This window comes from Pempheris klunzingeri, chromosome 15 (genome assembly GCF_042242105.1).
Source record: "Pempheris klunzingeri isolate RE-2024b chromosome 15, fPemKlu1.hap1, whole genome shotgun sequence".
Classification (NCBI taxonomy): domain Eukaryota; kingdom Metazoa; phylum Chordata; class Actinopteri; order Acropomatiformes; family Pempheridae; genus Pempheris; species Pempheris klunzingeri.
In genome coordinates, this window is record NC_092026.1 from 14,837,793 (window position 1) to 14,861,913 (window position 24,121).

Genomic DNA, 24,121 nt, shown 5'->3' on the forward strand with positions numbered 1-24,121 from the left:
TATCAGGTATTATAGTGACACCTGCTGTGTCCAGGGGCCTTGTGAACACATGACTTTTTTGGTTTGTGGGGTCTTTTAAAGACATACTCACTGTAAAATATTAAAGAATATTTACAGTAACATATTTCACAGGTTAATATGGTTCCTACATGGTTTTCTTCAGTAAAGTATTTGAGCTGCAAACAATGTGAGGACATATAAAATGTCAATGTATAAATTAAATGTATGCCAAAGTCATGAAGTATGGATTAAAAAAAGGAAAGCTTACACCCACCTCTGCACGCTCATTTCACTGGAGGTTTTACTAGTTAGAACAGTAAGAATGTTTGCTTATAGAAGCCTTCTAAATAATGGAAATGTTGTGTTGCCACTGAGAGAAAAAGAGCGCGTTCTGGCGTTGGACATAACTGGGGCTGGAGCTAAGCGCTCACACAGGTATGGCAACTTAACAAAGCCTGGGACCAGAGTCCTTCACCACAGTGGCCAGGGGATCATATCGCTGAGCAGCTCGCACAGCCACGCCCCCATCCTCCTCCTCCTCCTCCTCCTCCTCCTCCTCCTCCTCCTCCTCCTCCTCCTTTCAGCCCCTTGCCCAAATTTTATCATTTTTCAAAATTATGCAGCAGGTAGAATTAGGCTCCTAAATGAGGGGGAAGCTACACAGATGTAACAATGTAACACTAATCACAAGCGCAGCTAATAATACACACGTGAAGGAAGATCGCGGCAGAGAAGTGCAATTTGAGTGCAGATCTCTCTGGAGTTCTGGAACAAACCGTGTTAAATGAGAGAAACTGTTAATGAATTGTTAGTTGTTGATTCCACAGTTAATGTGCAAAAGTTTTAGTGACATTGATGACTTGTGTTCTTTCATGTAGAACAGTTTCAGAGTTAGAAACTTTCTATAGACCTTTAACTTTAACCTAGTTACAACCCAGTTACAGTCACCAGGGCAAGTAGCCAATTTAGTTTGTGTGCATCATCCTGAACATAATTACATTAAATGCACACTGTATGTAAAGTCATTGACTCAGCAAGAACTACATGAAAAGGAGAGAAGTCCGTAACGCAATTTTCCACTGCACCAATGGAAAGGACAAAGAGGACAAGGTTTTTCAGTAAACCTGTAGCCAAACAAAGGCACAATTAAATCCTTTAGTACATGCATTAAACAGCCGGAAACACACTGACGCAATTTATTATTTATGACATTGTCTGAACACTCACCATTTTAATCCTTCTAAATATGTATCCAAACATCGTGGAAAACGTGAGCACACCATTCAAGCCTTTATTTTCCTCACTCTTGCCCTCCTCCTGGTGCATCTGTTTGGCTGCAGGGCAAAATGGATGCCTCAGCTGGCTGCCTATGGTTGCTGATAATAACCAACACAAGTGCTAGTCTTGTTATTTATGGGTGTTGTTTCATTAAAAGGTTTCTGACTGATTGAATGTGTTCTATCTCTTGGTTTTGTAGCTGGGTTGTACTGAATACTACCACTACTACTACTAATAATAATTCTTTTTCAGATATCACAGTAGCAGTTGGAAAGATTGTTTTGAGGCTTTCATTGCTTCATGTTTGTACAGTCAGGTTCATCTTAATGCCAAATAAATCCTCAGATTGTGTTTTGTTTATCAAATATTTCATTTCCTGCTCTTATCACATTTTATTTTAAAGGTTTTCCAAAACCAGCGGCTTAAGTTTTTCTCAACTCAGGTAAAAATGTGGAAATAGTAAAAACCAACTTTCTGCCGAAATATGCATGTTGTAGTTATTTGGTTTCATGTTTTTAAAGGAGGGTCATATTTGTATCCTTGAGTCCTACTACAATATGTCTGCATGTTGTAATGTTCAACAAAACACATTATTTTCGTCATACTGCTCATAATGCATGCTACTCTTTTCAGCTGCTTTCAGCAACCATCACGTCAGCCTTGCAGTTTCTGGAGCACATACTCTGCTCCGAAGGGGGAACCACATGAGCTGACTAACATGCTAAGCCCAAGTTAACTACTGCTTTATCTAACCTGACAAATGCACAGCGAAACACGAAACACGGCAGCTTCTAAGTCTGAAGTCGGATCATGGACAGCTAGTGCTGATCCATACTTCACCTTGTACTGTTCAAAAGCAGCCTCAGGTAACACAATGTTACAGATACGATGGGTGTGTTTTTGCAGTTGAGCAAACGACAGCACAATTTGCGTGCTTTGCTCGTACCCCGGACATCGGATCACCAGAGCGAGTGTCTGCCACGTGGCAATGGCAGACAGCACCGTCAGCCCGCTGTAGGGGTGAAAGAGGTCACGTTTTCAACAGCTCTCAGCCTGTGACATCACATGCAGGGATCAAATGTATTTACTAAAACATGGATAAGAGAAAAAAGATGGTTTGAGGATCTTTAAACACACTGGGGACACGTTTATGTTGAAAACACTTGAAAAATGTTGCATAATATATCCCCTTTATGCTTTTTTGTACTTAGTGTGCTTTTTTCCTTCCTTTCTCGTTCTTTCCTACTTTTCCAACCTCCCTCCGCCTGCCATGTATTCATTCTCTCTCCCCGCTGGCCTTTGCCTCCTTTCCAATTCCTCCTCTCAATCTTCTTTCCTTGCACTCTGTCTTTTCATCCCTGCTCCCTCTGTCCTCCTCAGGATCAAGGTTTATTTTGCTGCAGGGGAGCCAGTTGGACGCCTCAGACTGGCTGAACCCGGCCCAGATCTTGTTGTACTACCAGCAGAATGCCAGCGGGCCCTGGGTCAGCGAGCTGTGTGGACGACGGCTCCTGGACCCCTGTGAGCACCAGTGTGATCCAGAGACAGGTGAGGGCTCACGTGTCTGGCTTGACCACCGCACTGCTTCTGTGGAGAATACAGTTAAGTTACAGTATGTAAAATAGCATACTATTTTATTCTTGCAATTTAGTAAACATATAGTAGCCTCTGGCATCGTATAACTTATGTCCATAGAGAAATTAAGTAGTATTAAATATGTAGGTTATCTGCTTTGGAGATGCAAAAAGGAAATGCTTTTTGAATATGATCAAAGGGTGACAAAATGTCAAGAAAATGTGAGAAAAAGGTGAACGTTACAGCCTGGGCCATCATCACACAGCAATGGCCAATCAGGAAAAAGGATAAAGTACAGAAGATGATGTGCACTTTTTAGCTGCTAAACTGGAAAAAAAAGGGAAAAAAAATGGCCAAAATAACTTTTATTTTACCATAAAACTGCTTAATATACAATATCCTTCAAAATTGTGTCATTATTTATTACCCATTGATTGACTTTTTAAAGGAACTATAATGAAGAAAATTTCCGATGTTATTGCCCTCGACTTTTAGTTTAAAATGTTGTTTGCATAGATGACTGGGCAAGAGTCAAAGTGCTTTACAGGATCAAGGTGGAAAAAGTGAAAAAAAGGAAAAAATAAAAACAGAATAATGTCCTAACCAGAGCTTACAAGAGTTTTAGTCATTGAAAATGACTCAGTTTGACCCCATTGTAAGTTAACCAAATCCATTAAGCTTACATACTGTAAAACAAAGTGAACCGCTAGTGGTAGACTGTGGCATACAGCAGTGCAATGCAAATTAATGAGGCCATTAGTGATGGGAAGTAAATGAATGACTGGCGAACAACAGAAACGGAGGACAGATGAATTGTCTGACAGACTTCATTTTTTCAGTCAGGGGTTTGTGACCTGTCAAATTCATCATGTGATCATTCTAATTGAGAATTCAGTAACACTTCCTGTCTACCTTCAACATTTTATATCCATCAAGGCCGTACAGTTTGACATTTTAGATTTCAGTGAAAGGCTGGGAAGCTCTGTGTTGCTACTTGTAAAACTCAGTGGACAGTTTAAGAAAGTGTGAAGCCAGCTTGATGATTATGGAGCACAGGTTTGTTGTTTGTTCACTCATTGTCCCAGCAAACTGTGGTTGGAGACTCTGGGACAGGTTCTGAGCACTGACTTCTGTGGAGCCCCAGTCCCACAAAAGCCCTCCAGAACTTATCACTCACTGCGGGCTCCGCACCAGTGACTCATGTTCCAGCGACAAAAACCCTGTCACAGTCAGTCGGTGGCTGTATGAAGGAGCCTCTGTAATTGTTTACAGGTGACCGCAGCTATGCTCCATCATACTGCAGGGCCTGATGTGGACAATGGATCTCCACTGTCAACTTCATTTGTACATCTAGTTTAAACTGGACGGAGGACGATCTGAATTAAAGCAGATAAACTATAATGGAAGTGAAATACTTTTGCCTTTTTAATGCTTTTGTCTTGAGTTACTGCACATGAAAAATATTTAAGATTTTGTAAAGGTTAAAGTTCCTTGAAGCTCCTTCATCCAGAAGAGATGTAACATTTCAATTCTAGTCATCGGATGTTTATTCAAGAACTAATGACAATGAGGTCTTAGCAACACTTCCAGTGACAGGAAAAACAAGTATAGAAGGTTTTGAAACTAAACGTGTGTGTGTGTGTCTTTAAGAACTAAAATGTTCCATAAAATAGCCTACGTTCTGCTAACTCCAGTGCATTTTCTGTATATCTGCACTGCACAACCGACATGGATCCTGCAGCACCATTTACCACTCAGCTCTGCTGTAATGTGACAGTGAAGCCACATTTTTTTTGTAAGGGGTTGGCTGACAAGGCTGGAAAAGCATGATGGATGGACGTTAAATCATCTTGAGCCACTCCAATTCTTGATTTAGTTCAGTTTAATTAATCATTTGTGGCATGTTAGCAATATGCAATCTTATACAAACTCACGTAGTTTTTCCAACTAAAAAAAAGCTTCACTCACTAAGTGCACTAGTTGTGTCAGAGCTATGTTCAAACTCAGCTTATAGAATATCTACCGCAGATAGACTAATGCTTGCTAATGCTCTGGAAATATAGGACAAAAAAAACTATTTCACACTTGTCTTCTGTTGTATGGAGTTTGTATTGTTCAGCACAAAATTGTAGTAAATAGTAGAGTACCATTCCACTGGATGAGTGAATGATGGGTTTGGAGGGAGGGATAGATGTACTGTAAGCATGATGGCATGCCTGGAATGACTGATGAATTATACCTCAGGGCATATTGAGGGAAAGCAGCATGTCAGTAACTTTTGATTGATGCTACATTGTATACATTTGTCTTTGTGACCTAAAAAACTGAAATAGTGAAAAAGTGCAGATTTAAAAGTACATAGCAGCTTAGCACAATACCGTCATTTCATTTAATCTTTACTAGGCTCTCTGTGATCACACAACAAACAACTGCTGCATGCTGGGTAAAAAAAAAAAAAAAAAGCCAAAGTACAGGGAGGATCAATCTGGCCAAGCTGATATTAAAGAACATGTTTTTGACACGAAAAAAGCATGAAACATAGAATATCAATACAAAATACATTGTGCAGAAAATACATACACACACTTAAAATTAGGGCCATGTGCAGCTATTGTACATAATGTTTTATTCAAACCACAGATCAAATTCCAAATGATGAGAATAGTGTGCTGATAAAACAGAATTTTGTAGAACATTTTGCTGTTTAACAAGTTCTTTATCACTCTCTGCCAGTGGATACATTTTGATCTTCTCTGCCTTCAAATTCACTATGCAAGTTGGAGCATGTAAAACAGAATAATATAATACATCTTGTTGTTTTAACAAGTTAGGAACAATTTAGCCCTAAAAATGTACATATTTCTGCAAGGAAGTCTCACTTCATTTCATTTCAATACTTGTAAGCATGTATTTTATTATTACTCCTTACTTGTATGCTTTCTGACCCCGTGGACAGTAGACTTGAGCCTCAGCCAGGAAAAACAGGCTTCTCACATACAGAAATAGAGGAACAATGTATGAAACAATACAGACTTTGCATAGTGCATAACAAAGCTTAAGAAACAACAAAACTATAAATGAATTCTTAGTTTCTTTATGTCAGATTAGCCTTAAATAAGGAGCTGCAATCATGGCCAATTTTCCACACACTGAATAAATGTCTCTCTCATATTTTTATTTTCAGAAAATATACAAAACAAGATTCATGACATAATATTTTCATTATTTAACTAAATTAACCAAATGGCAAAACACAATTTTAACTTGAACTGCACCCCCCCAAAAAAAAAGAAAGAAGCGGAAACAGATTCTGTTTATTCATATTTGTTCACATATCCCCATTAGAGACAAGAAAAGTAATGGCCAGAATGAATCACTTTCGTTTTACCTGCTTTCCTGGAAAGTCTCTGCCAGTTTGTCACTCAAATTATGAGTGCAGGAAGAAATTCTCATTTAAAGAGGAGGAAGTGTTGTCCTTGTTTTGCATCCATTATTCAGCAGCCTGTCTCTCCCCTGGGCAATACAGAGTGAGTTCTGAGACCTTTAAATGAATCAAAAAGCCAGGCCAGTGTGTCTCATGCCTGCATTTCTTGGAATAATTTCTAAGACTCAAACCCACACTGTGCCCACTCCTCAAAATGAAATATGGACTAGTAGGACTTGCAGTAAGGCTTCAGTGATTGTATTGTGTTTTTTATATGATGCATTCGTAATGAAACTGTTGCATATGTGTGCCTGTGTGTGTGTGTGTGTGTGTGTGTGTGTGTCTTGGTTTGCCAGTGTGACAGTATGTGCACATGACAGTGAGTGTGGAAGTGTGTGTGGGCTGCAGGGAGATTGCAGAGGTGCTATAGATAGCTTAAATCCAATCCTCATTTCTGCAGGAGGAGATACTGATGAAAACTGAAATGGGCTCCGACAATATCTGTGCTGCTCCTGCAAGACATTAAAAGAGACGCTAGATGTTTAAGCACACGGTCCTTTCCTTCCTGCAGAGCCTTCGACCCGGGCCCTTTTTGGGGGAGCTGATGTTTACGGGCCCTTTTCTCCACCTTCTCGACTAGAATGTGCGTGTGTGACTTTTATGCAACACAAGGAGGCATGTTGTGCCTCTGGAGACACATGTTCCCACATCATAACAAACTGCCTTGATTAATGTGACTGCATAATGGATCAATGTGTGGAGATCTGCCTGATGGGCTGAATAATTTTGTGCATAAGTGACACAAAAGTGCATGAAGAAACATACTTTCAGTGCAGCCTCTGCGGCCCACTCAACCGATCAAGGGTTCCACGCTTTTTCAAGGCAATCTGTAAATCTTTTTCTTAGCCCTTTCGCCCTAAAAACACTTCACTCCTGTATGTTTTAAAAGGTGGCAAATAGCTGGGTGGGATGTGACGAAAATAAAGAGCGAAGCTTAGAAACTGGCTCAGCATGTGTATATTGAGTAATTAGAGAATATAACACCTCGGAAGTGTAAAACAAGTTTGAGCGGAGTGCCGTGACCTTACAGTGCGACGACTGAGCAATTAAAGCGAGATGAGGTGTTTAGCATTGTTCAGCAGCTGTGCGGCACATCTAGATGAAATATGATAGCTGCTGTCATCTCATTGTTATAGCAGCATATTATTTATTTATTTATTTATTTTTTCTGGACATGATGTCGACTGCCAACATGTAAAACTGGCTCTATGATGTCAAACATTTCAGCTCTTTTCTCTGCATATTTAACAAAGCAGCAAAGTAGCAATTTTGCTCAGAGCTGCAGAATCTGCGTGTTGGGAGTGCTGCCAAGGGAAGTGTTGGAAAGGCAGCTCGGTGATAGTGAGGAATATTTGAGGAGGCAGTTTTGAGTTCCTAAGGCACATCATTCAGGTGATGCATTTCACATGAATAATTCCCTAAGGTTGAAAGGGCAGAGCATGTGTTTGAATATTGTCACTAAACAACTGTATGACATAATGAGCCCTTTGAGCTTGACCTCATTACTAAGAAGAACGAATAATGCATCACGGGTGGGAGGAAACCTTGCATGTTGAAATTCAAATATTGATTCAAGTTTGGGATACGAATTAAGTATTTATAATCCAGCCTGTCTAATTGGATGTTTTCATAGATTTTTCAAATATTAAAAGCACAATGATCGTCAATGATGGTGATAGATGTAAATATCTTTCACATTTTACCAACCAACAACAGAACTGTGATTCTTTATTGATCTGTCATAGGGACTGCTGCCAACATGTCAGAGTGCTTGCTTTTGGTTTTACTTTCAAATATAGCACATTCTCACTGCTCCCCCGGCTCTGGGGACCAGCAGGTCAATTAAGACTAATAAGTCACATGTTAATACAGTGACTGACAGTACTGTATTTATTCTGAAACAAGATAAGTCAGATGATTTTCGTGCCAAGATTCAGTCTACTGAGCAAAGGCTCAAGGAATAGTTCGGATTATTTGAAGTGGTGATGTATGAAGTACTCAACCATAATTAGTGTACAGTAGTAGTTATCTACAGTAGATCATGGACGGTATATAAAGAATATTGTCACTGCGTCACATTGCTGTCACGTCACCCTTTTTCAATCAACAACTGAAGCCGTTCTCTTTGCTCCCTTCAAAGCCACCAGACTCAATGAACAAAAACAGACATGTCACCTCATAGAGCATAGAAGTTAGCTTGTTTGTGTTATTGTGTGGCTTTTGTTTTTTTGATTGCTTGTCCAGATGATAATGTGTTGCTGATGCGGTGGTGAACCAACAAGGTAAAGTTAGTTTTTACTCCACTCCAGCAGTACATTGCTTAGTGTCCGTGCTGGGACTGCTGCCTGCTTCTCAGACACTACCTACACTAACTATGGATAAGTACCTCATACAACCCCACCTCAAAAAATCCAAACTATCCCTTTAAGGAGGGTGAATTATGCAATAATACAAATTAAATTTAAGGTAATTCAAAACTAATTCTAAACTTCCCTCAAATGCAGATCCAGTGAAAAATGAGATTTTACATCTTTACTTTGTGTGTTAAGGCCGTATCTTAGCATAGTTAAGATGGACTCTACTACTTGAGCCTAGACTAAATCTTTCTTACCTGGATGCCAGCCTTGTACCTATTGTGGCTGTGACATATCAGCCACTACAGGATGTCGTTCCAACTGCTGCACTACTGAATTTGACTAAATACATTTTTCTCTACCTCATCCCTCTGAACGTACTTCTGACCAAGCAACGCGAACAACTGAAGTTCTCAAATGTCTCTCTGCATTGTTCAGTCAAAAAGATAAATGAATGCTGGAAGTTTGCAGAGCTTCTATAGTTACATGTACAGCCTTTGACCAGAAATATTTATTGGAAGCGGCATTAAATACCCACTATCTCAGTCTGTCTTTGTCTTTGTCTTTGAGTTGGGACTCTCATTTGTAACCCCTCTTTGATCTTAAGCTTAACAGGCCCTAGTCTTAGAACTGACATGGACTTTAACTCAAGAACACGAAAAGATTCTCTTTAATGTAAGCGTGCTATAAAATATAGACACACTCAAAATGCCTTAAGTCATTTCCTTTTTATTCAAGTAACATAAGCAGGAAAATCAGTGAATATGATTTCCTTTAGCCTGGCTGGTACTGGCAGTTGACCTTTTCCATTAACAGTGGTGTTTAAAAGCCCAGGGCTTTGCCCTTCACTTGCCTCCTACTGAGCATGAGCAGAGCATGTTGTACATGTTACTCCTGAGTAACCCTCTAAACCAAAGGTGAGGCCCCATCAATCACACTAAGCAAAGTCAAGGCCAACATTTCTCCTGGGAGCTGACAGCAGAACAAAAGGCTGATGCTTCACTGTTCTTTGCTAAAAGGCTTCACTTATCAGGAGCATGCCATTGCAGCGCGTGCTGTGCACCACATTCACATCCCTCCACTACTCAGTTGTTTTAGTGCCATTGGTGAGTTATTGGACATTTTAGATCAGAATTACTTATCAGAATTACAAGCTTTGCTTCAGTAAATAATGACAGAACCAAGTGTCTATTCATTAGACTAATCACTGATCTAATCACTTCCCATTTAGGCAGGGGATGTTATTCAGCTACTGGGACCACTCAGATAACTGTGGAAAACACTAATATAAATTGAGTCTATTAAATTTAGACATTTAGAGTAATGATTCAAAGTTAACTTCAGTATTTACTTGTCTGGCATCCTTCTCTCCATTGAACAATTTGGCTCCAGGATCTAAACAGTAGGGGTTTTTTGTGTTTCCACCGTGTTTTAGAACTGTAAAATTACAGATTAAACAAATTAGACGTGACCACGTAGTTTTAGATTGGATTATTGTGTGTGATGAAACTACACAGAATCATTAGGATTTTTGTGATTCACTTTTATAAGTGGAACAGTATTTTGCAATACAAATGATTTCAATCATGATCACTGCGTTGTGGAGTTGAAAAATGTGATAATTTTTCAGCTAGCTACCCCTGAACATGTCGGTGCTAATCTGCCACAATAGCGCAACAAATGAGCTAATTGTGCTTTGAACCAAACGGTGAGCCGACTCTGTTGTTGTACTTCGTACATGTCGTTATGTGCTGTGCTTGTATTAGGTTTGGGTGTGCATTTATTGGAGGAAACCCTTTGGTTTGTATCGTTGCCCGAACTTCTTATTTAGCGACAAAGCCAACAAGCCCCTTTTTCAAGTTACTCTCGAGTCAGAAAACGTGCGTCATGCATCACGAGAACCATCCATTGTCAACCTAGAAATAGATGCAAACTCATACAGTGAGGTTTTCATGTGACAGCAGCGTGGCAGTGAGCCAGTGTTTCACACATTGTATCTGTGTCGAATGTGTCAGAAATCCATCTACTGGCATCATGCACAGTGGGGAGCTCCATCGCTTGCATTAGTTGCCATTGGCCATTAGTTGCCTTTTTTTAGAGCAGCTGCATTATAGTGAAAGATTCAAAAAAGTGCTCCTGCTGGTAAAACTTTGGAAGCTTGAAAAATGTGGAAAAAAAAAATGGCTCACGTAGCTGAAGGAAGCTGTCAATGACAAATAAGAGATGATTAAGAGCCCTCTTGCAGCTTCAAGAGGATAACCTTTGGGATAGTACTCGTGAAGTAAAATAAAAGGAGAGGAGCAAAGGGAATTCTCCAAAAAAATTAAAAGAGGCTTGACTATAATGACCACGTGATTGGCTCACTGGCTCTTTGTTTGCAGGAGAATGCCTTTGCCTCGACGGCTACATGAAGGATCCGGTCCACAAGCACCTTTGCATCCGCAGTGAGTGGGGGCCAAACCAGGGGTAAGTTATGATAATTACCTCATGGTGGTTTATGATTGCTCATTATCAGGCAGAAGAAATGGTGGGAAAATCATTTACAACAAGGGAATCCTCTTACACATAAAACAAGGCCATTCATTTAATTTAAGAGAGAAATGAAAAAACTGTGATGCTGCCAGTGCCAATTAATATTCCGAATTCGGCGAAACTGCATGAGGACCTAAACTACAACGATTTATAACCAACTAATTAGCTGCACACATAAGATACAGATACTGTAGATAGTGTATATATTCATACATTATCTATAGCTTAAATAGCATCACAAACATTATATCTACATCACAAACCACACTGACAGCCAGGATGTGTAGTGGAAGTTGTATACATCATGGTAATACAGTCTCTCTCAGGCTGTCTTGAGAATGTCAAGGGCTGAATGGCCAACAGTTACAACAGGGCTTTATTATTGGTCCTGTTTTCTTAACCCTTCTTCATCTTCAAATGTACATCATCTTGGTGCCATTTTTAACAAACAAATCAATTGTGCCATTAGTAGTAGCTTTTCCCACAAGACCGATAGCAAAAACAGGTTCTAGAGACCATCTTACATGCTTTCATTACTACATGACTGTTGTAACTCTTATGAGGGGGGTCATTCATATGTCGCCTGCAGCTAGTTCAAAATGCAGCAGCGAGACTGAGACCATATCTCCCCTGTACTGGCCTCCCTTTAGTGGTTACTAGTCAAATACAGAATAGTTTGTTGTTTTTTTTTAAAGCACTGAACTGACCTGCATTACTTCAGTCCTTCTATGACCACACCATCCATCCCTCACAACAGTTTACCCTCATTGTCACACCCCTTAATCCTTAATACAACTATAAAAGGGCTTTAATTCTGTCTCTTACAGTTATTTACCTATTTATTTTTGCTGTATCTAATTATACTGATTATTACATTTATTCATAAAACCCTTTGGTATGCACTTTTTTAAAAATGTGTTCTACAAATACATTCACTTAATTTGAATTGACTTAATGGTGTAAAGCCTTGAAAGTAATTACCAAACTGACTTCTAATCTGACTGCCTGGATGGCTGTACTGCAGTGCTGTCCTTTGTTGATCTATTTGTGAATAATTAAAGGGGTAATCCAGCGGTTTAATGCTGCACTCCCACAGAGTTAGGGGATTCACAAGAGACAGATTAAAAGAAAACAGTATGAAAATTTAAGCAGCAGAAGCTGATGGAGTCTTCGTACTGTTGGTCTGGGTCATGCTCCAAAAATCCTCTATCCTACAATTCCCATAAAGCCACCAATAGCATCTTTTCATTAGATTTCATTTCTTTGAAGTTCACGCCTCCACTTTTTTTAATGTAGGCTTTTTGTCTCCGAGCCCAACACAAGATGACCCAGCTGGCATCACTGTGACATCAAGGGTAGTTGATGGAGCTCGTTCAGAACTCAGCAGAGACGTACTGGAATTTGATTTTTATGTATAAAATTGATGGAGTACCTCTAAAGCAGAAACACTTGAAGGTGTAGCCCTAAAAAGACAGTTGTGTGATTTTTAGCACTACCAATAAATCACTTTCAGACCAGATGTGAGTCAGTAAAGTTCTGGCTGCTTTACCATGCTTTTTGGGGTGGTCATCTCCTTCGGTCGCAAGGTCACACCTTCTATATTACATTAATGACTCCAAGTGATGACTTGATATCTTCTGGCGTTGAAAAATGCTGTTTCAGACCCCATCCCAGGAAGTCATATAAACGCTTAATTGGGTTCACATCTGCTTGTTAAAAAGTCCTTGACATTTGGCTAACACCACAGCTACAGTGCCAGCCACCGGGTGACCACTCAGGGTGTATGTGTAAGGGTGCTCCTCTTCCAGAAAATACTTCTCACATCTGAAAAACAGTGTCAACCTACAGCACAGTTCCCTTATATATCAAGAAAATACCTGAAACAGTGTTTTTGTGCAGTGTTCTGATGGGTGTAGATGTTTTATGGAATTACTCTGGAATGTGGATATGGAATATTTCATTTGCTGTCTGTTACCCTTATCTGTTATCAGCTATTATTTCCCATTTGGAATAACAACAATTTTTTATGGAGCCTGCAGTTACTCCTTGGAATAATAGTAGACATATGCAGTATGTTCTGATTGGCCTGAAGCAGCACATGACTCCTGCCAACACATGACAGCTGGCCAGTTGGACTTCCTGTTGCTGCTGTGTGGGTTGGACTTCATTTAGGTTTTAGACTTCTTTTTAAATTCAATGGAGTCATTTTACATTAATGTGGTCACGGTCAGAATTATTTTTGTGCTTTCATTTTTGAGTTGAATAATTAGTGTATAATTTAAATACAAAATCAATTGATACGTTTTAAATTAAATTTAAATTACAATGTATCCGTGACTTAGTTAATGGATTAAAGTCTTTAATTATTCCAATGGTACATTCCAGGTGCTATACATTTTTTATATGTGGAACAGGGAAATTATGACAGGAAAACCAAGTTGTTGTCTACAACACCCCTGGTCTGAGACCTGCAGCAGACTTATTTTGACTGTTTCCCAGCGTCAGTGCAGGTTCAAAATGTTGTTTTGTTTTTTTTTGGGTCTACATTTTCGGAGACATCTGAATTTTCTCCCTTTCCTATCCAACTGTGCACCTCTGTATCTCATTTGCCTTGTGGTCTCCTTGTGTCCCTGTCATGGTGTGACAGAGTGGGCACCCTGGGGTGACTTAAATGTTTAATGACCACAGCCTGTGGCATGGAAGCAGCTCCCCTCTTCCTCAATGTTCTTTTTGCTTACAGTAGTGCAGGAGTTTGCTCAGAACGACATCGGGCCCCTGTCACTTCTCCTCCTTACACTCTCACTTTGCAGACTGTTTACTCCCAGAGCTGCCACTCCCCATTAATCTCCATCATTCTCCCTCTCTCACTTCTGCCTCTTGGCATCTGTCTCGTCCCCCCGATGTTCCCCTCTCACTCGCTCACTCTTTGTCTCTCTTTTTTCATCGTCTGCTCCCTCCATCACCCTCTGTCTCTCCCTCCTTCTCTGTGTCTCTTTCTCCCATTCTGTCTCGCCCTGTCATCCTCTCTCATCCCCTCCCCTGGTAAATAGATATGAGCCAAAGTCACATTGCATGTCAGCTGCCGTAGAACACATTTTTCAATCAGCATGTTTACACACAGCACACATTGTAATGCTGTTTGTGATCTGAGGGGCTCTGGAAGGCGGGAACGACTTGAAGTTAGACACTGAAACATGGCTTGTGATTTTAGGGGGCTTAGATTAGGCAGGTGGGTACACTGAAAAATTTAAGGCTTCTCTCTCTTTGATTTTAGCACACAGTTTTATTCTCGACTTTTTTTTTTTTGTCTCTTCCTCTGATCTATTCTCTTTTTCATGCCAGTCCCTGGCCTTACACCATCTTCCAGCGCGGTTTTGATCTTGTGATGGGAGAACAGCCCTCTGATCGCATTTTCAGGTAAGGGGAAGTTCCCAGAACTTTGTTATGTCTGACTACATTTTCTGCGGTGCTGCACAATGCATGTTGCACAAAAGATTGTACAGTCAAATAACTTGTTATAAGTCTGGTACACAAGCTTTGATTTCCACTCTGACTCATGATGAAGGGAAAGACTGTGAGCTCTGGCTGCAGAATATCTTCTGGAGCTGCGTCTGACAGTTTTAAAGGTGTTATGTAATGGAATGAGAGATTAGATTTTTAAATTGGAAAAGCAGAGCCACCTCATCTACTCTCAGGTTGGATAATTAGTGTGTTGTGACGCCAATTCAAATGGCTATAGGAGGCAGTAATAGTCCAGTCCAGTCTCATTATACTGCACAGTATGATGACAATACATTATATTTAGTTAAAAAAAACAAAAACCATCTCCGTATACATTTGAAGTTGTCCAGTGTTTCATGGCAGTAAATATGCCGTGAACAGAACGCACTGTATATAGTTGACAGGATGCTCCTTTTCCATGTTCACTTGGAGCCTTTTCATAAAGAAACATACAGCAGAGCACTCGTCTGTGACAGAGCTACATAACAATGTTTACTACGGCTTTTCTTCCCAAAATGATTCATTTGCTGACACGAGAAAGAGTAGATCTAACAGAGGATATGTCACTGCCTTCATTATCAGTCTCCAAATCCCTCCATGATGCACAGCAGCAAAAAAAACAACAACAAACAAGTGTTTTGTGCCACAGCTAACAATAAAAAGGAAACCCACAGAATTCTTGTGTATTACCATCATGGCTGTCAGCATTGTCTTTACGTTGGGAACTGATAGTAGTCTGGCACTGTGCTAACATCTCCGGGAAGCGCTTTGATACATGCCCTCCCTGCTAGCATGTTTTCCTCAAGAAGCCTTTCCCCCTCTCACTCTGTCCAGCCGTGCAGTTTAAAATCTCTTTGTCCTCAGACTGCTCCCACCATCCTTCTTAATTTAAATGTTTCAGCTTCTCGCTTTGAACTTTGCCAAACAACCCCGTCGGCTCTAGGCACTGCGAAAAGATCTCGAAGAGCTTGCGGAGCCGTGCAGCCATCATCTTATTTGCCAAAGCAGATATTACCATTAAACACGGAAGCAAACGATGCAATTAGAATCACAGTGGTATGGAGACTGAAATGAAACAAAGCAAACTCAAGGATGCATGTAAAATTCCTCTGTGTCGGAGGAGATAAATGCCGCGAGTCAGCATTCAAACACACAGTATTTGCCATTCACACAGTAGTAACCGCCAGGGGTTTCTCTGAGGACTGCAAACATGTTTTCCTCTCAACAACTGTTTTCTCACGGGAACTCTTAGTGTTTTCCACCTCCAGTTCCTCTTAGGGTGAACCAAATAAGTCATATAGCAGCATACTACTCCCCAGTTGTCCATTAGAAAGCAGTGCTTGTTTAGTGGCTGCTAATTTGTCCTGTAGTCACCGTAGTACGTCACATTGCGTCACAGGGAATTTCAGTACTCCTGCTGTACATAGTCCCATGAGAGATGGTGAAATGACCCATGAGAGAGGTTGGAACAGTTTCCTGAAAAATAATGCATGTATATTACCATGTTAAAAAACACACCACCTCGTGATAACTTGCTAGAACAAGAACAGCTTTTGCAGTAAACTGAAAAACCCAGAGCACTTTCATCTACAGAGAACTTGAGATTGAAACAAATGGAGTAATTAAGTGTTACATTTCGACAATTGTTTAATCACTCTCTTCTTTAAGTGACTAGTAATTCATGCAGCTCCCGCTATTGACTGCCCTTTCCATATGCTAAGTTAGCATTTTATAAAATGCAAATTGTACAGTTGCGAATGAGGGGAAAAATGTGTTTAGTCTGCATAAAAATGGCTGTTAACCATTTAAACAACAAGTTCCCCTCTTTTGTGCTACAAGTATTCATGCATAATTCATCAGCCTTAATAATGCATTTGATGTTAATTAGCATACGCTGTTTAACTTAAAGTTGAAAGTATTACATTTCATCTGCAGAGTGTTTAAAGATTGATGATATTCATTGACTCACAAATAAAGAATTGTTTTAAGGGCTTTATTCCAGACAGCTGTTGTTTACAGATTTATAGCCCTGTTTTGTCTCAGGGGGAACTCTTATTGGCTCTTTTTGTCAGGGATTCTCATTTTGTATGCACTGCGCGCCATTAGCACACAGTGTCCTTCTGCTCAAGAAAGAGTTATGCAAAAAGGATAACTTTGCTCAAAGGTAAAATAAATAACCTCTAACCAACTCTATGCCATTACTCTGAATCAATGATACGGCGAAAACATTCATCTTTGGAAAACAGCCATTCTGACATGACATGTTGGTTATTTTTGCACAACAGGAAGACTAGACCTTGATGGAGTGTTACCTTAAAGGGGCACTGCATCTATTTTCCAACAGAAGATCAGTTTGTAAATTTGTCTGCTACTTTTACAGCATAAAGTAAAGATAGTTTCAGCTTGAGTCTGTGAGTTTTAGTCTTCATCCTTCTTATTTTAGACAGTTACAGTTACGGTAACCTCTGGACACTGTTAATGAAAACCACAAACATTTTAGTGTCATTTTAGTTGACAAAATAGCTTGAATCATTGTTTTTGAGTGATCACTAGTTGACAAAAAAATGTTTGCATTAAAAAACATTGGGTTAAAATGTACCGACACTAATATTTCAGCGACACAGCTACTGGGTTACTTACCCCAGAACCAATGAGGTGTTCTGACTCATTGTCAGTGTCATTTTTACATTACTTTTGGGCTACGTTATCAGAAAAGTCCTACTGGTTGGAGGGTTTCCTACCCATTGGTATCAGGTAGAGTAAAGTTTACCCATTATTGTGTTGCTGCCACTGTTATATTCCCTCATCGGTCAACATGTATCTGAAATGTGTAGAATATGAGCATGATCAGATGTTGGTGCCAGGATCAAGTTAAATATATCATATTAATATTTATATTTGAGTTAGTATTCTCAGTTACAGTTCCCTGATGTTTTTTTTATTATTTTAACTACCTTTAACTCCTCGAGGGGGAAAGTTTCCTTTTCCTGTGGGTCAATTTTTAATCCACTGTTTCTTTTAATGTGCATTTTTGTTTTCCAATCATGTTTTGGAGGATTTTTTTCTTTGAAACAGGGCTAATGTCATTTCGTGTGTCATGACATACTTACTTATGGCATAAATACATATACCCGCGCTCCTCCTTTCAATGCTGTCCGTTGACGGTTGAAAAGCCTAAATCTGTAACCTTTTTCTCGTCCCATCCACCCTTCTTGTCCCCTACAGATTCACATACACCTTAGGAGAGGGAATGTGGCTTCCATTGAGTAAAAGCTTTGTCATCCCCCCAGCCGAGCTCGCCATCAATCCCTCAGCCAAGTGCAAGACAGACATGACAGTCATGGAGGACGCGGTGGATGTACGGTGAGAGATGACATTTACTGCCAATGTTATTGTCTAGTGTTGACGTGTCAGAGACATGAAGATTGAAGGTCCGACCAAAGAAGGAAAAGGTTTCATAAGGCTGTGAAAGCAAGGTAGACTTTTGCTGACCGCTGCACCAAAGTGAACAGTAGTAGAGGAAATTTCTTTTCATTGTTGTACTGAAGTATTACTGGGAGTTTCTGTCCACTTTGTGTTGCATTGTTTCTGGTGAAGGTTCACCACAGAGAAAGTACATTTAGGCTTTCTGATGAATATTTTTCATGGTCTTTCTCATCTTTCATCCCCCAGAATGTAGCTGTTTACTCTGTGACCATCTTGCTTGCCGTGTTGTGTTCTCACTTAATCAGCATTTGTTTTATTTACTATTGTTGCAGTGAGTCTTAAGCAGCCCTGTGAAGTTGGTGCAGAGGTCTTAGCGGTCATGATTCAAAGGGTAATAAAAATCTAAGATCTAGCACAAAATCAATTAAGACAATGCAGAAAAAACAAGAGTAAGAGGAATAAATTACTTTGCAATTCAAAGATATAAAGAGCCCTTGAATCGTTAAATGGTTCATAACTCCTCTAAAGAAAATGTGCTCAGTATGCAGTGACTTTGTTTGTGTCTGGGCTGCAGAAAGTCTTAACTGAGCCAAAACAATGCTGCAGTATTTAACTGGACTCAGCTGATAGCAGTGACATAACAGAATTATTTAGCTATTTTGCTTTTCGCAAAACTGGACTGGGCTTGAGGATGGTGGCCCAGTGCAGAACTTTGGTCCACAGACATGTTTATAACAAAAAAAGCCATGTTATTCAGGGGAAATGAAATTCAGGGCCCCGGGGAATGGTTCCTTCACTTGTTGTCGTTGACCCACCCTTTCATCTGTAATGCCACTATGAGGCCAAAGTTCTGACTCACATACACAATAAATATAAAAATCTGGACAATGGAATCTGAGACCATTTACGCTGCCTCTATAGTCTGCAAGCATGCCTCTACACTGTTATTCTGTGTCCCAACTCCATACTACATACTAATTCTGCGCAGAGTTAGAGTACTTTGGAATTTGAAATTTAGGAAAATCATCTTGCTGTCTCTTTTGTTATGTCTACGACATGTATTATGTTCTGTTTATAAATGGTTAAGTTTGTTCATTTCTTGCGTGCTAGCAACAAACAGTGTACTGTAAGGATTAGTATGCAGCGTTGACAGTATTCTATACAAGGGCGTCATTTCCAATGGACATGCTCCAATGGGACTTACAAAATCCTCCTTTTGCTGCCTCACTTTTATTGTTTCAGGGTGATTCTTGACCAATTTCTCTCTGAACATCGTTCTCCTACATCCCTGCCACCACGTCCCATTCTGAGAAAATCTGAGAAATATTGGTACACCCATCTTGAGTCTCCTTCATTGATTACTGTGTGCTCAAAGCAATGAGCTTAACAAGCAGCATTGAGTAGTGCAGCAAGAGCTTTGCAGGCTTTTTTTTTTTTGCTCCCTGGTTTCACCTCTCAGGCTGCATGCAGGTTGGCCTCCCTTATTGCTGAAGAGTGTTGGCCCTACATGCAACCGGAAAGGAACGCCTGTAGGCTTAAAAGGTTTAAAATTGTAGTGGACAGTTAATATTGTCTTGAAAAGATGCCAGGATTTAGCACAAGTCAAAAACAGTGCAGCACAGTACTCTTTAAGTTTGTTGTCAAGTATCTATAAAGGAAAATGATGACATAACATTTAGGGTCATGGAAAGCACAATAACCAATTTTATCGTAATTTGTTGTCTGCTCATATTTTCCTTCTTCATTGCCGCCCCCACACAAACCAGAGCTGTGCCCTTGAGCTAGTAAATAGAATGGAATTGTGACAAGGCATTAGTGTTACTTTAAAATATCAGTTATCGAACTGAGGAGCAGACTTCCTCTTGGGGGTGTACAGGCAATGCAAAGGGAGAATGTATGACCATGTGAAAAAGGTAAAGCTGTACTTGAAGTTAATTGAGTCTGTTTCATGTCAGGACAATAATCAAACAAAACCACAAGCCCACAAGCAAAGCAGTCAAGGTCGGGGTGAGCAAGAGTTTATCAGGCAGCAAAATAAAAGAGCTAAACAAGTGATGCTCATCACAAAAACACTCAAGTCATGGAAACACTATCTTGCACTTGGGTTCACTGTCAACGATGTCACCGTCTAAGATCTCTGAGGCAAACTTTAATTTTTATCATGATAATGTTTCCTTCAAACTGCATTAAATTTGTTTTGTCGCTGAATTTCCCAAAATTGTTAGTTGATGAAAAATAAATTAGTTGAAATGGGGACATGATTTATTTACTTCTTTTTTGTCCTACTTCCAAATTGCAGCGTGAAAGATAAAAAGTCTGAGAACCACCGGTTGATGGCTATGATGCACTGTTTACAAAATTTAACTTTAACTGCCAATTTCTTGATACCTTAGCAAGTAAATTATGTTTGCATATTTAGGGATCAGGTTTGGGGATCAGATTGGCTTTTGCTTCTTCAATAACATTAACATGGTCCCCGCCATGTGATCTTTCAAAACATTCTTCACCAAATTCTATTACACGGCTTTGTTGAATACTCAATTGTGATTGGTTTATTATGGTATTCTACGCCTGCTATGTACTACAGACCACCTCGATTGATGCGATTCTGATAGCGGAAGCAATAAAATCATTTTCAAATCAATATTTTATGGCAAATTATTGATTTCATTGATTGATTTTAGTTCAACGCTGTGTAATCAGCGGATCATGATGATTCAAGACGTCCACTCGACCTCTACTTCTTGTCTGGGTCCTGCATCACTCTGTCGGGGTTCGTTTTACATAAACGACCGGCTGGCTGTATATCATCCCTTACATAGACGCTGCATTATAGAGCTGCCTTAACTACTCATTCCGACAGATCTCTGATGCGGGAAGACAATACCTGCTGATTTACATAGACTTCATTTACATAATTCTGCTTTATTCATTTCAAATCTCCTCCAAGCACTTTCTCAACAGTTTAATTACAATTAATCATTCATTTCTTGAAATAAAGTTGAAGAATCAAACTAAATCTGCACCATTATTTTGAAAGCCTGAACTCAGCAGTTCATGTCCCAACATAATCATATAACACGGATTGGAAATGTGATTCCACAAACCTTATTGTATAAATGTGGCACCATCCTGGTCTGCCCTGTTTTCCCTCTGTCTGTTCCAGCTGTTACCAGGCTTACTTGTAACTACTCATAACCTTGCCAAGGACAGACCCATCCACTTTTTAGTTGTTGCCAACTTTAGTCAGTGGTCAGCAACATTATGAATCACCAAGAGAGTAAGGATGACTGCATCTTGTTTGACGGTATTATGTTCTGGCATAAAGTCTGTGTGAATAGGATTAGTTTGGAAGAGAAGGCAGGTTAATGTAATTAGTAGTGGGAATTCTCTCTTAGTGTATGCTGGAACATTTCCTGTCAACAAGTTAGTGTGCACAACGGTGTCAGATCCTGCCCTAATTCACCGATGGTTATTTGCCCTGTGAAAATTATGTCAGGTAAAATTAGTCTCGCTCAAATGAATATCCCCATCATTTTTTCTCATTAGTATGTAAGAAGTCAAGGAGTTTTTTTCTTTACGTTAGTGGCTAATTTCAAGCTCTCAGATGACTGAGATATAGTCAAGACAAGAATACTAGAAAAGAAAACTGATTAGGAGAACAGGATGTAATGTGATTTTTGATGCCTAATGCCTTCAGTGGGCTGTTTGCACTATTTTTTCAAGCTTATTACCAAAAAGGAGTGTGTAAGGTTGCCCAGAGCAGACTTATTAAGGAACAATTCACAGGCTTAGCACAGTCATTAAATCTCTTTTAAGCCCTCATTATATTTGAGGATTGCGATAGCAGTGACAATTGTGGTCACCATCAATAGTGAGAGACGGAGATGTATTGCAGAAACAAAGCATGCACGAGTGTCTGATATTGTTTTGTCTCACCACTTTTAATGTATATGTAAGCAATAATGTTTTCTGAATATGTCACACCACTTAAAAATGTGTGATCACTCCACTCTGAAACGTTGGGGTTGTGTCCACTAAAGGCGTTGAACCCAGGAAGACAAACCACACCCACCGTAATCTCCATGAGATTGATAGGTGCTGTTTATTGTGTCTCTGTCCTCCTTTGTTTCAGTCTTTTGATTCTCTGATATCTTTCAGGACTCACCGACACTTTACCGGTGCTCACTTTAAGTTACCAAGCCAAGATCACTTCAGACTTGGTACATTTATTTCAAACCAGTCTTGGTGTTCGGCATACCCTTGTTACCTTAACGAAGTTTAGTGTTAACATTTTAGCCTTCTTATTTGCAGTCAACCTGTCGGATTGTGCCCTCAATTATTTGTTTATTTGTATGTATGTTTACTGATGTTGGGCAAACTTAATTTGTGACGTTGACCTCTGACACCTGAGAAGTGGGCGTGCTTAATAAAAGTCCTCCTTGCACTCAGGTGCGGTGTGTAGCAGGTGCGGGAGTCGAGTAAGTAACGTAGCAGAGCGTCTCTTTCCTTTGTTCGAAATTCGGTGCTAAGTCTGGGTTCACACTGCGTAGCCGCTGGCGAATATGCTCTGGCAACAGGTTATGGGCTCAGAGTAACCCAGAGTAACCCAGAGTAACCCAGTGATAAGTTTGTATGAGTGGACGACTCCTTCTTTTCATCTCCTGTTTGACTGAGATGAAAAGAATTATGAACTATGGGAGACGAAATTCTTGGGCCACCTTCGTTTGGAAGGCTTAAAAGACATTATTTTAAATGAGCCCCACCACTGGGGAAGCGGAAGAGCTGCCGGAGGATGCGAGAAAGAACGCGGAGGCCTATGCGGAGCTAATCCAGTTCCTGGATGACAAAAGTTTGTCGCTGGTGATGCGAGACGCAGCCGATGATGGTAGAGAAGCCCTAATATTCTGAGGAACTACTACCAAGGTAAAGGAAAGCAGCGCATCATAAGCCTCTACACAGAACTGACTTCACTTCAAAAGTCAGAAAGTGAGAGTGTGACTGAGTACGTGATCAGGGCACAGACTGCCATCACGGCCTTAAGAAATGCCGATGAGACATTAAGTGATGGACTATTGGTTGCTATGGTTCTGAAAGGTCTGCCTGAGTCCTACAAACCATTTGTGATCCATATCACACAACGTGATGAGACTATATCTTTTACTGAGTTTAAAACGAAGCTACGGACCTACGAGGACACGGAGAAAATCCACACTTAAGCAGTGGGGGGTAAATGGGTGTATACTATTAAAACTAATGTTGACGGATCTGAGAAGTACAAAGCCCGTTATGTTGCGAAGGGGTACCGTCAAAAGATGGGTGTGGATTATGAGGAGACATTTTCTCCTACAGCGAACATGACTAGTGTCAGAATTCTGATGCAGAAAGCAGCACAGGAAAATTTGATCTTGCACCAAATGGATTTAAAGACAGCCTACTTAAATGCACCCACAGACTGTGAGATCTACATGGAACAGCCAGAGGGCTACAAAGTAAAATCTCACACAAACAAAGATTTGGTGTACAAGCTAGAGAGGTCACTATATGGGCTAAAACAATCCGGCAGAAATTGGAACAAGCTACTACATGAGTACCTGACCAAAAATAAGTTTCGACAATATCAGGCCGACCACTGTGTTTACACAAAGGAAACAAAACGTGAGAAGGTGATCATTGTAATTTGGGTTGATGACTTAATTATTGCAACAAGTGACGAAAAAGCCATGAAGGTTACAAAAGACATGCTTACAGCAAGATTTCAAATGAAGGATTTGGGCAAACTAAGACATTTTCTTGGCATTGATTTTGACCAGAGTGACGACTGTGTAACAATGTCACAATCAAGGTATGTTGGTAAAATCCTAGAATGGTTCGACATGCAGGATTGTAAGCCCAGATCAACACCCTGTGAAGAGAAATTAAATTTCACTGATGATGCAGCATTGATGGGTGATGTTAAAAAGTACAGAGA

At 40.0% G+C, this 24,121-nt stretch overlaps 1 protein-coding gene across 1 annotated transcript in view; it reads left to right on the plus strand.

Annotated features, from left to right (window-relative positions):
• astn1 (astrotactin 1) overlaps positions 1 to 24,121 on the plus strand; it is a 332,257-nt gene that overhangs the window by 98,697 nt on the left and 209,439 nt on the right. Inside the window, exons 8-11 of the mRNA XM_070845081.1 lie at positions 2,659 to 2,826; positions 11,073 to 11,157; positions 14,566 to 14,640; positions 17,950 to 18,087. Coding sequence (XP_070701182.1) covers positions 2,659 to 2,826; positions 11,073 to 11,157; positions 14,566 to 14,640; positions 17,950 to 18,087 — 466 coding nt within the window. The remainder of the gene's footprint in view (positions 1 to 2,658; positions 2,827 to 11,072; positions 11,158 to 14,565; positions 14,641 to 17,949; positions 18,088 to 24,121) is intronic.